This window comes from Vulpes vulpes, chromosome 12 (genome assembly GCF_048418805.1).
Source record: "Vulpes vulpes isolate BD-2025 chromosome 12, VulVul3, whole genome shotgun sequence".
NCBI classification, from domain to species: Eukaryota; Metazoa; Chordata; class Mammalia; order Carnivora; family Canidae; genus Vulpes; species Vulpes vulpes.
Genome location: NC_132791.1, coordinates 106,458,864 through 106,472,960, shown reverse-complemented (window position 1 = coordinate 106,472,960; position 14,097 = coordinate 106,458,864). Strand labels below are relative to the sequence as shown.

The 14,097-nt window shown below is 50.6% G+C and overlaps 1 protein-coding gene across 1 annotated transcript in view; it reads left to right on the top strand.

Annotated features, from left to right (window-relative positions):
- Positions 1-13,890, top strand: part of BARX2 (BARX homeobox 2) — a 74,207-nt gene extending 60,317 nt beyond the window's left edge. Inside the window, exons 3-4 of the mRNA XM_072729346.1 lie at positions 4,680-4,764; positions 12,837-13,890. Coding sequence (XP_072585447.1) covers positions 4,680-4,764; positions 12,837-13,103 — 352 coding nt within the window. The 3' untranslated portion in view covers positions 13,104-13,890. The remainder of the gene's footprint in view (positions 1-4,679; positions 4,765-12,836) is intronic.
- Positions 13,891-14,097: the final 207 nt, after the last annotated feature.

Sequence of the window (14,097 nt, the reverse complement as noted above, 5' to 3'; positions counted from 1 at the left end):
CAGGTTGTTTGTGGGTTTTTTAAAGATTTTATTTATTAATGGCGGGGGAGGGTGGGCAGAGACAGAGGCAGAGGGAGAAGCAGGCTCCACGCAGGGAGCCCAATGCGGGACTCGACCCTGGGACTCCAGGATCACGCCCTGGGCCAAAGACACATGCTTAACCGTGAAGCCACCCAGGCGTCCCAGGTTTGGTTTTTAAAGCCACTTACACGTAAGATCAGGTGCAGTGGGTTCGATGTGGGACTGGGGCCCATGAGCCTCAGAGGCTTCCTCCCACCCTCCAGCTCCCCAGCTGGCCAGGCTCTTGACCTCGGTTGAGGAGCTGTTCGAAGAAATTCGATGGACAGCAAGTCAGAACCCCTTGGCTGAGAGATGAGGAGGACCTGGGTGAAAGTCCCTTCTTTAAACCCCTTTGAGATCCAGGTGAGGGGACTGTGACCCCAGCTTTACTCAGAGGCTTTAATATCTCACCTTATTTTTTTAAAAAAAGATTTTATTTATTTATTCATGAGAGACACCGAGAGAGAGGCAGAGACCCAGACAGAGGGAGAAGCAGGCTCCATGCAGGGAGCCCGATGTGGGACTCGATCCTGGGACCCCAGGATCATGCCCTTGGCCGAAGGTGGCACTAAACCACTGAGCCATCCAGCGGTCCGCTCTCACCTTATTTCTTTAATTTAGTGTCTTTGCTGCAAAATATGCAAGAATGTATGTCTTACCTTGTTCCTTCAAACTCCGGGGATCTGGAGATGGCTGAGCTAATATGTGATCCTATTTATCAGGAGGGTTTTCTAGGCCCTTTTCCTGTTCTTTTGCTCACTTGCTTGTCCCTATGAGGTTTGACCGTAGTCCCATTAAGGGGAAAGGGAAGAAAACTCAGATGCATCTCCTAAGCTAGTTAGTAGCTGTTTGACCCAAATTTAAATGGGAGAGGAGTATACAAATCACTGACCAAAGGGCACTCGCTTACTGATTCAGTTCCTCGAGTGCTCATCAGCTGTGTGGTGGGGACTTTACTGTGTGCAGGGCGCTGTGGCAGAGGCTGTGAGTCCAGAAAGCAGGAGACAAGAGGCCTACTCTGGAGGAGATCGTAGGGAAGGACAACAGGTAGCTATGACACAGGGCACGGGTCCCGGGGCCAGGATGTTACCAAGGCCTGGAGGAGTATAGAGACAGTGCTGACTGTGTCAGGCCGGGGTTGGGAAGGCCTCTCAGAGGAGGCAGAGGAGCTCCGGTTCCATGGGGAATGGCACACACAGGCACGGAGGCCGTCTCACCGGGCCTGTGGAGGGAACTGCAAGTGGTCGGGATGTCTACAGACCGGGGCGCACACGGGAGCGTGGCAGGAGACGAGGCTGGAGGTGGGAAGGCTCGGATACCTGGCCAAAGAACCCGGACTTGGTCTTCACTGGCAGCCACTGAGAGCTGGAAGGGACATGGCCAGGTTTACACTTTAGACTCGCCACCTTGGTGGCACCATAAGTGGTTGATCTCAGGGGGAGAGGATGGAGCAGGGGACTGGGAGGGAGTCTGGGGATCGTCACTGAAGGTGGTGAGAGTGGGAACAGGGAAGGGGGGATAGGTTGGAGAACAGTTTTGAAGATGGAATGGACAGAGTTGACGTTGGCTTGAAGAGGCTTGAGGAAGAGAGGAGACAGCTGGGAAGGCTGCGTCTCCTGGATGGGCCACTGCGTGGACAGGGATAGCGTGACCGAAGTTGCAAGGCCAAGGCCGTGTGGGTTTGGTGGAGGAAAGAGGGAGTTCTGTTTGGACTTGAGCAGCTGGGGAGCCTTTGGCCAGATGGTGGAGATGCGGCTGGAAGCTGGGGATTGACAGAGGGCTCCCCGGGTATCAGCAGCTCTTCTGACCCCCTCAGCGGCTAGTGGGGAGCCTCGGAGAGGTGGGCGGCCAGGTGAGGCGGGGGCCTTGTTTAGGACTTGCCTGGGGGCCCACCAAAAGGGCTTCCACAGCCTGGGGAACATTCTAGGCTTACTTTCTAAAAGCCAGAGAACATTCTAACAGAAATGCTAATTCCTCCTCAAGCTCCTGGGACTTCCTGCTACCTGCCCAGGCACCTCTCAGGTGACCTACGCAGGATTGATTCACTTGCCTGGGGAGAAGGACACCATCTGGCTGGCATGGAAGCTGCCGCCTTCACCCTCCCTCTCCCATGTTTCTCACCTCCCTACGTGACCAGGGCCATGAGCACGGCCTCCTCCCACAGCTTCCTCCCCCGCCCCCCCCCCCCCCCCCCCCCCCCGCCCTGTTTGTTTCTCCAGTTCCCTAGGTGACCCCATTTAAGCGAATATGCAGGGAAGTGAGAATTTGTAACGGTGGCAGGTAATGAGAGAAAGCTGATGACAGTGAAGCCAGAGTGAGTCAGGGGTGCATTTTTCCCAAGTGAGCTAACCCCATTTGCTAAGGCAGAGCTGTGCACGGAGCCTGCCCTTGACTAATGCACCTGATGGCCTCAGGTGAACCGGGCTGGGAGGTGCAGTGGGCGCCCGGGAGGCCAGAAGCCTGGGGGACAGCCCCTGGGTGTTTGGTTCCTAATGAACGGCTGCCTGGGAAGCAGGCTTCTTCGGTGGGGAGAGCTCAGTGCTGTTGGCGCTGGGAGTTCGCCTTCTGTCTGCTAATCCCCTTCACTGAAACTGCTGGCTCCCAGTAGCCCTTGCCCTGGGACAGCCGGATCCGTGTGAATGCACGTGTGACACAGGTTCCGAAGGGTTCTGAAGAAAGTCTGTATTACTGGGGATTTAAATCGTGGGCTCTGGTTGGAGCAGGGGACCCTGCACCTGGCAGTGCCAGCAGGTAGCACCTGGAACCTTCACTGCTGATGCCCGTTGGTCCTCCTCATGGTGTGACACTGCTCAGTGCTCCCTGGGGAGAGAAAGTTGCCACCAAGAACTGGCACCTGGGAGTCCCCATGCCTCAGGCTTAGTGGCTGCAGAGATTTGTGTGACATAAGGGACCTCAGAGCCACAAATTATAATCCTCAGAAGCCTCAGAACTGTAATCCTCAGAAATCCAGGAGTTGGGAAGTGGTGGTGAGCACCGCTCCCTGTGTCTAGGGAGCCCATCCCAAGCTGCCGCTCTGGAAGTCCATACTGCTGCATTGAGCAGGGTTAGAGCCACAGGGTGACAGCTAATGTTGGCTCGAGGAGGTGGTCCTTCCGGCCGGTGCTCAGGTAGGTCTGGGGTTCTTCTCAAGATCGGCCCACAGTAGTAGTCTTGAGGACTGAGTTCTCTGTCTCATTTAATGTGCTCCGGTCGGGTTGTTTGCTAACACCTTGTGATGTGACATCCGTGCATTAGCTCCACAAAAACCAGAGCAAGAGCTTCCCCTGGACAGATCTAACTTGTACAAAAAATATGGTGGGTGGAGGGGAGCCCCGTCCAGGAGGAGGCAGGCAAGTCGGATGGAAGTAGGTGAGAGGCTCCGCCTCTCATGCTAGGATCATCGACCAGGGGTCAGCAAAATTTTCCTTGTGTAGGACCAGAGAGAAAATAATTTCAGCTTTGTGAGCCGTTACAGTCTCTGTCACAACCACTCTACTCTGAGGCCGTAGCCTGAAAGCAGCCCCAGACAGTACACAGACCACTGGGTGTCTGTGTTCCGATAAAAATATTCTTCACAAAAATGGGCAGCAGACAGGATTTGGCCATGGTCACCGAGGGATCCTAATCTCTCCAAGCTTCAGGTCTCTCATGCATAACATGGGAATAATTATACCCACCTCACAGTGTTGTGAAAAGAACAAATAAGACAGTGTGCGTCAGGGGCTGAGCATCGGGCCTGGGATGCCGTGGTACTGGGGAATTGGTTGCTGTGTTACTGGAGTAGCTCCAGCCTCACACTTCCCAGGAATGGCTTTGACATTCAGGACTTTCCAGAAGGCTACAGAGAAATGCAGAACCATGGTTAAACCAGCAGGAGAATGGGGAACAGGAGGGGGCACCGATTTAAGGTTTCTTTTGGAACCCCACATTATGACAGGTTAGGGCAGCTACAATGAATGAGCCCATCCATCAGAAAGTATTTTTGAGCCCTTGGTCTGGATTTAGAGCATGATAGGCACTTTTGTGGACAGAAAGGAAGCCCTTGCAGTTGAGTCAGGGAGGCAGAAATGGCTCATGGGAAGCAGTTAGAGAACATTTGAGAACGTGGAGCCACGCAGGTGCTGGCTGACCAGTGGGAAGGTCCAGAGGGCATAACCTGGGGAGGTGTCATGGGAGTAGGGAGGCTTGCCTGCAAGATAGGGGGGCTTGTGCTGGATCTGGGGTGATGAGCAGGATTTTGACAAGGATGATAGGTCTTTACTTTTCCTTTCCAGTTTGGATTTGGGGTCAGAGTCCTCATTTTGTACAGGATCCCAGTAAAGACTCTTGTCAGGTCAGAAAGGGGACTTTGCAATCATGGCTGAGAAATCCTTTTTGGGTCCAGGGTAGACAGTGAATGTTTCCAGGATGACGGCCCCAGGAGTCGGGTGTCATTGGGTTGTAGGCACCTGTTTCTTAGGTTCCCAGAGTTTCATCCATGAGATTCTTGGAAGGAAAGTAAAGCTCTTTGGGGAAGAACCAGTTTAATGGGGGAAGTCCACGCTTTGATAGCAGTGCATGGAGCTAGTCCACAGGACCGCATCTCTACTCATCCTTCCTTTGTATCTCACGCCTTCTAGGTTGGACTTGGCCCAGTCTCTGGGCCTCACTCAACTGCAAGTGAAGACTTGGTATCAGAACCGTAGGATGAAGTGGAAGAAAATGGTAAGAAGGGAGAGAGGGAGGGTCCCCGTGCACCCATCATGACGGGGAAAAGTCTCACTACAGGGCTGGGAAGAAGGCAGGAGGGACCATTTGGTGGTTTGGGTTCCAGAGAGTGGAAGACCTTTCATGCTGCTGGCTGGGAGGCAGGCAGTTGGAACGGTCAGATAAGCCATTCCTGCTGACCTGCATTTCCTGACCAGAAGGATATTCTTTTTCAGAGTTTCCTTAGAAATAAAAGAAAGCCCACAAGCTTCTCAGTTGCTAGTTTTAACCCCACCTGCTAGCCTTTTCAAAGAACTTCCTTCCCCCCTCCCACCAGTAGCTAAGAATAGAAGTCGGTGCTCTTTGTGTATAATGACATATAGGGCACATCTGTCCCTGCGGCTCTGCGTGCTGTAATGCAGGCATTCTCAAGCTTTAGTGGGTGTCAGAGTAACCTGGATTGCAGGTAAAAATGCAGAACTCTAGGCCTTCCCAAGATCCCGAGTGCAGAGGACGGTGACAGGGCTGGGAAGACGTGTGTTAACAAGCTCCCAGGTTCCTCTGATGCTCAGGTATAATGGCTATGGCTTCCCTAACACTGCTTCCCTGCCCAGCTAATGAATCATTCCATCTTTGGTTTCTAAACGGACCTATTAGCATAAACATCTCTCCAACCAAAAAACCCCAAATATATGTCTCCAAATTTGACAGACTCTGCTTCATCATCATTCTTTTTTTTTTTTTAAAAAGAGCAAATCTGAAAAATCTGTTAAATCCAAATTTCCCAAAGTAGCTGAGTGTTTCATTGACAGTTTTGTAAACCACAGGGGAAAAGGTCAAAGTCCAGAGAAAAGGGGTGAGCTGGGAAAAGAGGGTGGAAAGCGGCCTGTTCTCTTGAGAGACCAGGTATCCTGTGAACCTGTGCCTCACTGGTGCAGACCAGGCGGGCCAGGCCTGTTTGGGTGACAGTCTCATTGGCAGACCCATCTGGTCACAAGCCATTTTTTCCTGGTGTTCAGGGGCTGGAATATGATGGGGTTTTTTGGTTTCGTTTTGTTTTTTTTAAACAATGACTAAAACTGAGGTTCATCTCCCGCCCCTAGTTGTTTAGGGAAAGTGGTAAGTTAATAGATATTTGTAATAACTAGTAGATACTGAGCCATTTTCTCAACTTTGTGCTTTTGTCCAATAATTTTTTTTCTGAAAACTTTCGTTTTTGCCGTTGTCTGCTAACGATGAGAAAAATAAATACATTGTAAATTAATATTACTGGGGAACATTTTTTTTTTTTTTTTTTTAGAAAGCCAACAGGGCAGCATTTATTATGTTCCTGGAAGGGAATTCCTGGGAAAATCTCATCATTTCCTCTTTGGGGACCTGGGCCTGCGCGGGAAGGATGTTCAGGTGCAAGTGGCGTGGCTCCTGGAGGGCGCGCAGAGTGGGGCCGAGATGTCAGTACAAACACACATATGCTGGATGAATCCACAGATGTGTGTTAGCATCTCTTGCGAACTGTGCCTCATCCCAGGCACAGTAGGAAGTGATGAAATAAGATACAAACCTGCGTCCACGGCTTTTGTGATCTCATTGGAGGATCAAGGTCCAGAAAGCAGTTAGGGAGCACTTGATGGTGAATTATGATTATTGGGTATTTGAGAAGGGTGCAGGGAGAAATTGAGGGATAAATGGGATTCGATTAAATACGTAGTCATTCCAACACCTCGAGGATTGCTGAGACGCATAAACACGATGGCAGAAACCTCCCGGGGAGCTGATCTCGGAAAGAACCAGATCTGGGAGTCAGAAGCTCTGGGCCGAGTTCCCATGCCTGTCCCTCCCTGGCTGATTTTGGGCAAGTCCGCCACCCACCTCCTTCCTCGTCAATCATCATCATCGAAATCAGTGTCTCCTGAGTGGCAGAGGCATTGTTGAAATCGGTTATCAGCAATCTCTTCGTGAGTCAGATGATTAACGAACTGAAGGTTTGCCATCCCTGCCAGCACCACCCGATGCCTGTGGGACGAGCGTGTGCCTTGGCCTCTGACGTCACTTGTTGTTCACCAGCCGCCGCGCGGCTGGCACAGGCGTGAGCTGGTTGTGGAGGGTCATCCATGTCACGTAAAGCAAAATGGGAGCAACTTAGCAGATTTACGCCCAGAGAGCATGCCACAGGCCGGCCACATTCAGCCCCCTTCGGAGGCAGGAGCGCCGAGCTCTGCGTTCACTCCAGCAGTTGCATCTTGAGCTTATGAATGGAGCACCAGGCCGCGGAGACGCCACGATAAGTCACGAGTCGGTCCACTACAAAATAAAATTAGAAAAAAGTACTCCCGTCAAGTGGGAGGAGGCCGACCTGTGGAACTAGTAAGTGTTCAGAGTGATCTGGGCCACGGTGGGGTTTCCTGGGTTCAGAACCAGGGTAGAGAAAGGGAGGGCTTCCTGGAAGAGGTGCCGTCGGAACTGGTTTTGGTGGACCGAATAGGAGTGTGGTGAGCACAGGTGGCAAGGGTGCAAGCGTGTCCCGGGCGGGAGCATCCGGGGCACTGGAACTACTTCCGAAGGGCCGGAGCTCAGGGGTGCTTCCGTTGTGGGCCCCCCTTCTGACTCCCCCAGAACAGCGGGGCATTGTTGGGATCCCGATTGCCTCATATGTTTTCCTGCTAGAACTCTTTCAAGGCTATCTCTTCAAGTACTGGGAGGAAAAGAAAAAGCTAATTGGGTAATAAAGATGTCTCAAGGCTAGTAACCTAATTGGAACTGGAAAAAGATTAGCACTTGATTCTCAAGAGTTCCTCCCACGGCGGCCAAGGAGAGCGCTGCCAGCGGCCAGATAGCATCTCTGACTAGTTTTTACCGGTCAGCGTGTGTAACCTATAGCGGGTTGGGTAAATTTCGTCTTGCACATGAGGTGGGACGCTCACCCCCTGTTCCATTTCTGTTCGGCCCGGGGTTCCAGGAGGACCCAGGGTGTTTCGCAACAGGCTGAACGCGCCTCAGCATTCAGGGATCTCTTTCAGCTCTCAGACACGACTCTGCGAGAGGATCCCCGTGGGTCCCCACTTCCCGTCACAGACTCGGGTGGGCCGCAGACCACACACCACCATCCTCTTCTGCTGCCAGTCTCCGGACAGTCGACAGTTCCATGAAGCGGCTGCTGGTTACTTTCTGTGTGATCTGGAGCAGGTTACTTAACCTCTGTGGGCCTGTTTCCTCATGAGTAAGATGCCCAGGACCTCTGTTCCTTGTAGGGTCGTGGTCCTGCGTGAGCTCCTTTATTCCCTGTAAAAGCCTGACAGCAGTGCTCGCTGCACAGTGTGCAGCTGAGAAACGTTAGCTGCCATCCTCTCTTCCTCCTCCTCCTCCTTCTTCTTTATTATTATTATTATTATTATTATTATTATTATTATTGACCTAGCCATGTAACCCATGTCCCCAGAGAACCCACACTTTTGGAGGCCGGAAAACATAGGCCGAAAATGAATTCTGCGGGCTGCTGGGGCCCTGAACCTTTCTTCTGGATGCGAGGGACCCTGGCTGTTTGCTTTTTCTTGTTCCGCACCTGCTGGGCCTGCTCCCACCCAAAGCCATAGCATGGGGCCCCCTCTGAGGTCGTGTTGCATCTTCAGGCTGGACGGGAAGGGGTCTGTGCTGGAGAATCCGCACTTGCTTTTCAGCTTCATGGAAACGGTCATCAGTGTGTCGGAGTCTCCCTGCTGCAGAGAGCTGCCGGTGAAGGCAGAGGCAAAGGGGCAGGAAGCCCCGCAGTTCAGGAGGCCGTGACACTGGGTCATGGGGTTACAGGGTCTGCAGGGAGACCAGGTCGCTGCAGATACATGTCAAAGTCAGGAACGACAGCAGCACATCTTACGTCCCCCTTGCTCATGATGCACCATGAGCTATTGGTAAGAGCTTTGGACTCGGGTGGGCAGGGTTTTGTGTTCAAACTCAGCCCTGACCTTGGCCTCCTCTTTGGCCATGACTACCTGCGCCTGCTCGGTTTCCAGTCTGAGCAATGAGGGGAGGCAGGAGGTCCCTCCCTGCACTGCCTTTCCATGCTCTGCTCTCAAACTGCCCGTCGCCCACCCGAGCACCTTGGGAAGGAAGCAGGCCTGTCCTGACATCTTCAGCAGCAGAGCATTTGAATATCTAGTGTAAGCGTTTTGGGGGGAGGAGGGGAGCTGCAGCTGGCAGCCAGCACAGCTAGTGTAAGCAGGTGGTGTCGAGCTGTTTTTCCGAGAGGTGGGTGACCTCGGGTGTGGTGGGATGTCTGGACTCCCTCAACCAAGGGGGCCTAAATTGGCTTTAGGAATAATTTGGAAGGAGGGATCCCGGGGGGTGGGGGCACGGGGTGCATGAGAATGCGCAGCTCCTGGCATGGGACGGTGTGAGATAATTGCACGTCTCAGGTGTGCTGGGAGGCAAAGGGCCAGAGGTCGAGTGCGGGAAACAGCCAAGAGCGTAGTTATCTCCTAATTATTGCTCGCGCTGGAATGTTTTATTCCATTTAGAAAATGGTCTGATTGTTTTTCTTTTTTCTTTTTTTTTTTCATGCGGTAGGAAAACAGCCAGGTGGGGTCTATCCAAGCTGTGTGGGTGGTGTTCTCTAATTGCTGGGCTGGACTTTCTTTTGCCAATTAGGTGGCTTCCTTAGACCTGCCCTTTTTTAACTTGATTACTATATGGGGCAACTTAATTTTGTATAACCTCTTTCATACCAAGTGGAGCGGCTTTCAACACGTAAACTCCGTCTTGGCACATCTGGGCACTTTCAACAGCCTGCACTCAGAGTGGAATAAAAATCAGATGCTGACTTATGTGAAAAGGAATACAGGGACGCCTTCTCCCCAGAGGTGGATCCTGTCAGCATCCGTACCTCGTTAGAGGTCCCCTTCGTATTTGTGCGTTAGCTGTGTGCATGGAAAGTGCAGTGGCTGAGTAGATTCCCAGCTAAAAGGAGGTGTTTATTGAGAACTTATGGGTTTCCTCACACCTTATACAAAAAAATAACTTAAAGTGAACCATGGACCTAAATGTAAAAGCTAAAATTGTAAAAGCCTTAGAAGAAAATTCAAGAGTAAATATTCACGGCCTTGGATTTGGCAAGATCCTTCAAGCACACCAAAAGCGGGGGCAAGGAAAGAGAAAATAAAGTGGACTTCCTCACACCTGAGAAGCTTTGTGCTGTGAAGGACATCACCAAGAAGGTGCACAGACAATGCACAGAATGGGAGAACACCTTGGCTAATCTTGCATCTGACAGTGGACTTGTATCCAGAACGTGTATAAAAAGCACTTACAGCTCGGTAATTAAAAGACAACCAAATTTTCAAATGGGTGAAGGATTTGAATAGGCATCTGTCTAAAGAAGATGTATGGCTGGCCCATAAACACAGGAAAAGATGCCCATCTCCCTTAGTCATCAGGGAAATGCAACTCACAGACGTGGAATAGCACGGTCTACCCACTAGCATGGCTGTAGTCAGCGAGGCAAGCCATCAGGTATTGCGGAGGGTCCAGAGAACTGGAACCCTCATAAACTGCTCATTGGAACGTGGTGAAATCACCTTGGAAAACAGTCTGGAAGTTCCTCAAGAAAAACATAGAGTTACCATACGGCCCAGTAACTCCACTTGTAGGGATCCACCCCAAAGAAGTGAACAGATGCTTCTATATTCGTCTTCATAGCAGCACTATTCACAAAAGACACGAGGTAGAAGCAACCCAAGTATCTATCGACTGATGAATGGGTGAATGGCATGCGGTATATTCCTATAAAGGATATTAGTTGGCCATAAAAGGGAATTGAAATATTGATAAAGGCTATGGCATGGATGACCCTTGAAAGCATTATGCTGAGTGAAAAGAAGCCAGTCTCAGAGAATGACGTACTGTGTGACTCAAGTCATATGAAATGTCCTGAGTAGGCAAATTTGTAGAGACAGAAGGCAGGTTCGTGGTTGCCTAGGGTTGGGGAGCAGGGGCTGGGGAGAAATACGGGGCAGCTGTTAATGGGTGTGGGGTTTCTTTTCAGGGGTGATGTTCTAAAGTTGGAATCTGGTGATGGTCGTACAATTCTGACTGTTCTAAAAATCACCAGATTGTCACTCTGAATGGATGCCGTGTATGGCGCGTGAATTGTATCTCAATAAAGCTGTTTGATAAAAGGAACTTACAGCTTATTGAGTCACTACATTCATTCTTACAATTCAACACCTGGAGGTCCTGTGCTTCTCTCAAAGGAAAGAGAATAGTATTGAGTGCCTGTGTCGAGTTGGTCGTAAGTTATTTGTCTGGAGCATGAAGCAAGGGATAGATGCAGGGTTTATCCTCAAGGAACCTGTGTTTGACTACGGACGAGAAGACTCAGCTAGTTGTGTAACTAGCAAAAAATATGTTTCGGTCCCAATGATCTGTGCCAATCCAGGTTCTCCTGAGGCTCTTCTTACGAGCTGCCTGGAAAATCAGCAGCTACACCAGCCCAGAGTTCAGAGCCAGTGGAAGAAGGGCCTGTCCGTTACATTCTAAAGCAATACATAATGCACATTTTTAAAGTTCTCCCTTTGTATGTCATGGTATTCCTGTGGATGTCACACACTGGGGTAATCAATGTGCAAGTCCTTTGAGATCCGCAAAGGCTATTTGGGGCACTGTTATTTCTCTTGCTTTATATCCTTCTGGAGGGAAAGGCTCATTGTTCAACACCAGTTATTGGATGCCTCCTGTGTGCAGGGGCTGAGTGGGAAGGACAGGCCAGTAAACAGGCGGTGACTGTGGTTTATGAAAAGTGTGTCAGTGGGGGAAGTGTAAGAGCTCACAGCCTATCTGGTGGAGGGCCTTTGACTGTAGTCTTGGGAGGTCAAGGAAGGCTCCCAGGAGAAGAAGCATTCGCTAAGCTGAGTTAACCAGGCGAGGAATGTGGGAGGCCTGTTCTGGGCTGTGAGATGAGGTATTATTATCTCTGTTTTGTAGATGAGGAAACTGAGGCTCAGCCTTTAAAGAACTCTCCCAGAGACAAAGCTGATTAAGTAGCAGAGTGAGAATTTAATTGAGTTATTCTCCTGTCAAAACTAGCTGGAACGTTCTATGTCTCTACTACGGCTTTGAGCGATTCACTTGTATATTTCTTGTAACATTTTTTTTTCTGATTCTGGAAATAACGTACATGTGATCATTGTACCAAAAAATTAGAGAATGTGAAAATGCATAAAGAAAAAAAATGTAAGGGCAGCCCAGGTGGCTCAGCTGTTTAGTGCCGCCTGCAGCCTGGGGCGTGATCCTGGAGACCCGGGATCGAGTTCCACGTTGGGCTCCCTGAGAGGAGCCTGCTTCTTCCTCTGCCTGTGTCTCTGCCTCTCTCACTCTCTGCGTCTCTCCTGAATAAATAAATAAAATATTTTAAAAAAAGAAAGAAAAAAATGTAAAAATCATTCATGATCCTGACACGGCCAACAGGGTTGTCTGAGCTGAATTCTCAGATTGCCTTTTCAGAAGGTTGTACCAATTACACGTCCACACTAGAGTATGTATTTTCCTGCTTGCTGCAAATATGGTCTCTTTAACTTGTCAACTTGATAGATACTACATTCATATTTTTTTACTTCCTTCCTTACTGTTGAAGTTGGATTTTTAAAAATATGTTTGTGGTCATCTTATTTAAAGCCAAAATATGTGATGCTTACTGAAAGTGCATTGAATATTTAAAGAATGAAGATGTCTTGGGGCGCCTGGGTGGCTCCGTCAGTGAAGCGTCTGCCTTTGGCTCAGGTCATGATCCTGGGGTCAAGGCCCAGTGGTAGGCTCCCTGCTCGGCGGGGGGTCTGTTTCTCCCTCTGTCCCTCCCCCCACTCATGCTCACTCACTCTCTTTCTTTCCCTCATAGAAATAGTGAATAAAATCCTAAAAAAAATGTCGCTCTAAAATCATAATCATAATAAAGAATGACAATGTCTTTATACTCTAGAAGTGCTGGGTTGAAAGTACTTCTTGCAGACCCTCACTGCTGGGAAGGAATGGCCTAGACGCTGTTGCATGGGAAAGTAGAGGGAGGACGGTATTTCTTGCATTTAAGGATGCTTTTTCCTCCCACACAGGTTCTGAAAGGTGGACAGGAAGCACCCACAAAACCCAAAGGTCGCCCCAAGAAGAACTCCATCCCCACATCGGAAGAGATTGAGGCTGAGGAGAAGATGAACAGCCAGGCCCAGAGCCAGGAGCACCTCGCACCCTCCCAGGGACAGGAGGAGCTCTGTGACGCCCAGGAACCAAAAGCATGCGATGTCCCCGTGGACGGAGCAGAGCCCCCCGGCCAGCCCCAGGAGTTGCCAGTAGCCTCTTCGGAACCCCCACCATCAAGCTAAAATAAAAACTCTTTGTGGGGGAGGGAAGGGGGAGACGGGGAGGAAATGGAAAGAGGGGAGTCAGGGAGGCTAGAAAGAGATCCGCTTCCCAAAGCCTGGCAAACTCGGGGAGAAGAGATGAGCATCTTCCTGGGTGCTCAGTGGTTTCATCCCAAGCGTTTGACGAAGACTTTTGCTTGCCTTACAGGCCTTTCTCTTCCCAAAAGGCTGCTTTAGCCACGAGATGCCCTTGATGAAGGGAGACAGTGCCTTGGAACTGCCTGCTCCCCCTCTACCCCCAGGTGAGGGCTGCGGGGCTGGGTACCAGCACCCGGCCGTGTGGCCAGCCCCACCCTGGCTCTGGGGTGGCGGAGGACTGCCAGGCCCTCTCCCTGCCAGCCTCTGGGCAGCCAGGCATCGCAGCAGAGAGATGGTGGAGGAGCTTGGGCAGCGGGCCTGGCTTCCTTGCTGACTCAGCACTTATTTAGTAGTTTTAAAAGAGAATTTAATGTTTTTTGGTTGTTTTTTTTTTTTTTTTTGCTGGGGGTGGGAGGGTGGGGAGGTTGGGGCCGGTGAGGGTGGGCAAAGAAGAGTTGAGGGAAGGGCGTTCTGAGTTACTAGAATTGTTCCTGAATAAAGTTTGTTTGAAGACACGTGTGCCTTTGTACCCACTATAAGACAGTCAGGTGACCCGAGAACTGAGAAGCCTGGTTTTTCTTGCTTTATTGAGTTGCCATCTCTGAAGCTGCAAAGCAGACATGTTAAGATAACTTTTATTTTTTAATTAAAAATAAATCTTTCAAAAGGATTGGCTGTTTCATTTCTTCAGGGGAGTATATTTAGCCCTTTCTGAATACGTCTTATGGAAAGAAAGGGCCGGAGAGGTAGCCGGGCTCCCTGGGCTTACACCCCCCCCCCCCCCCCCCCCCCCCCCCCCCCGCTATAAAATAAGAGCTTAGTCTCTGCCCACCACCCCTCCCACCGCCTTCTGCCAAAGCAGCTCTGCTCTCAGCCA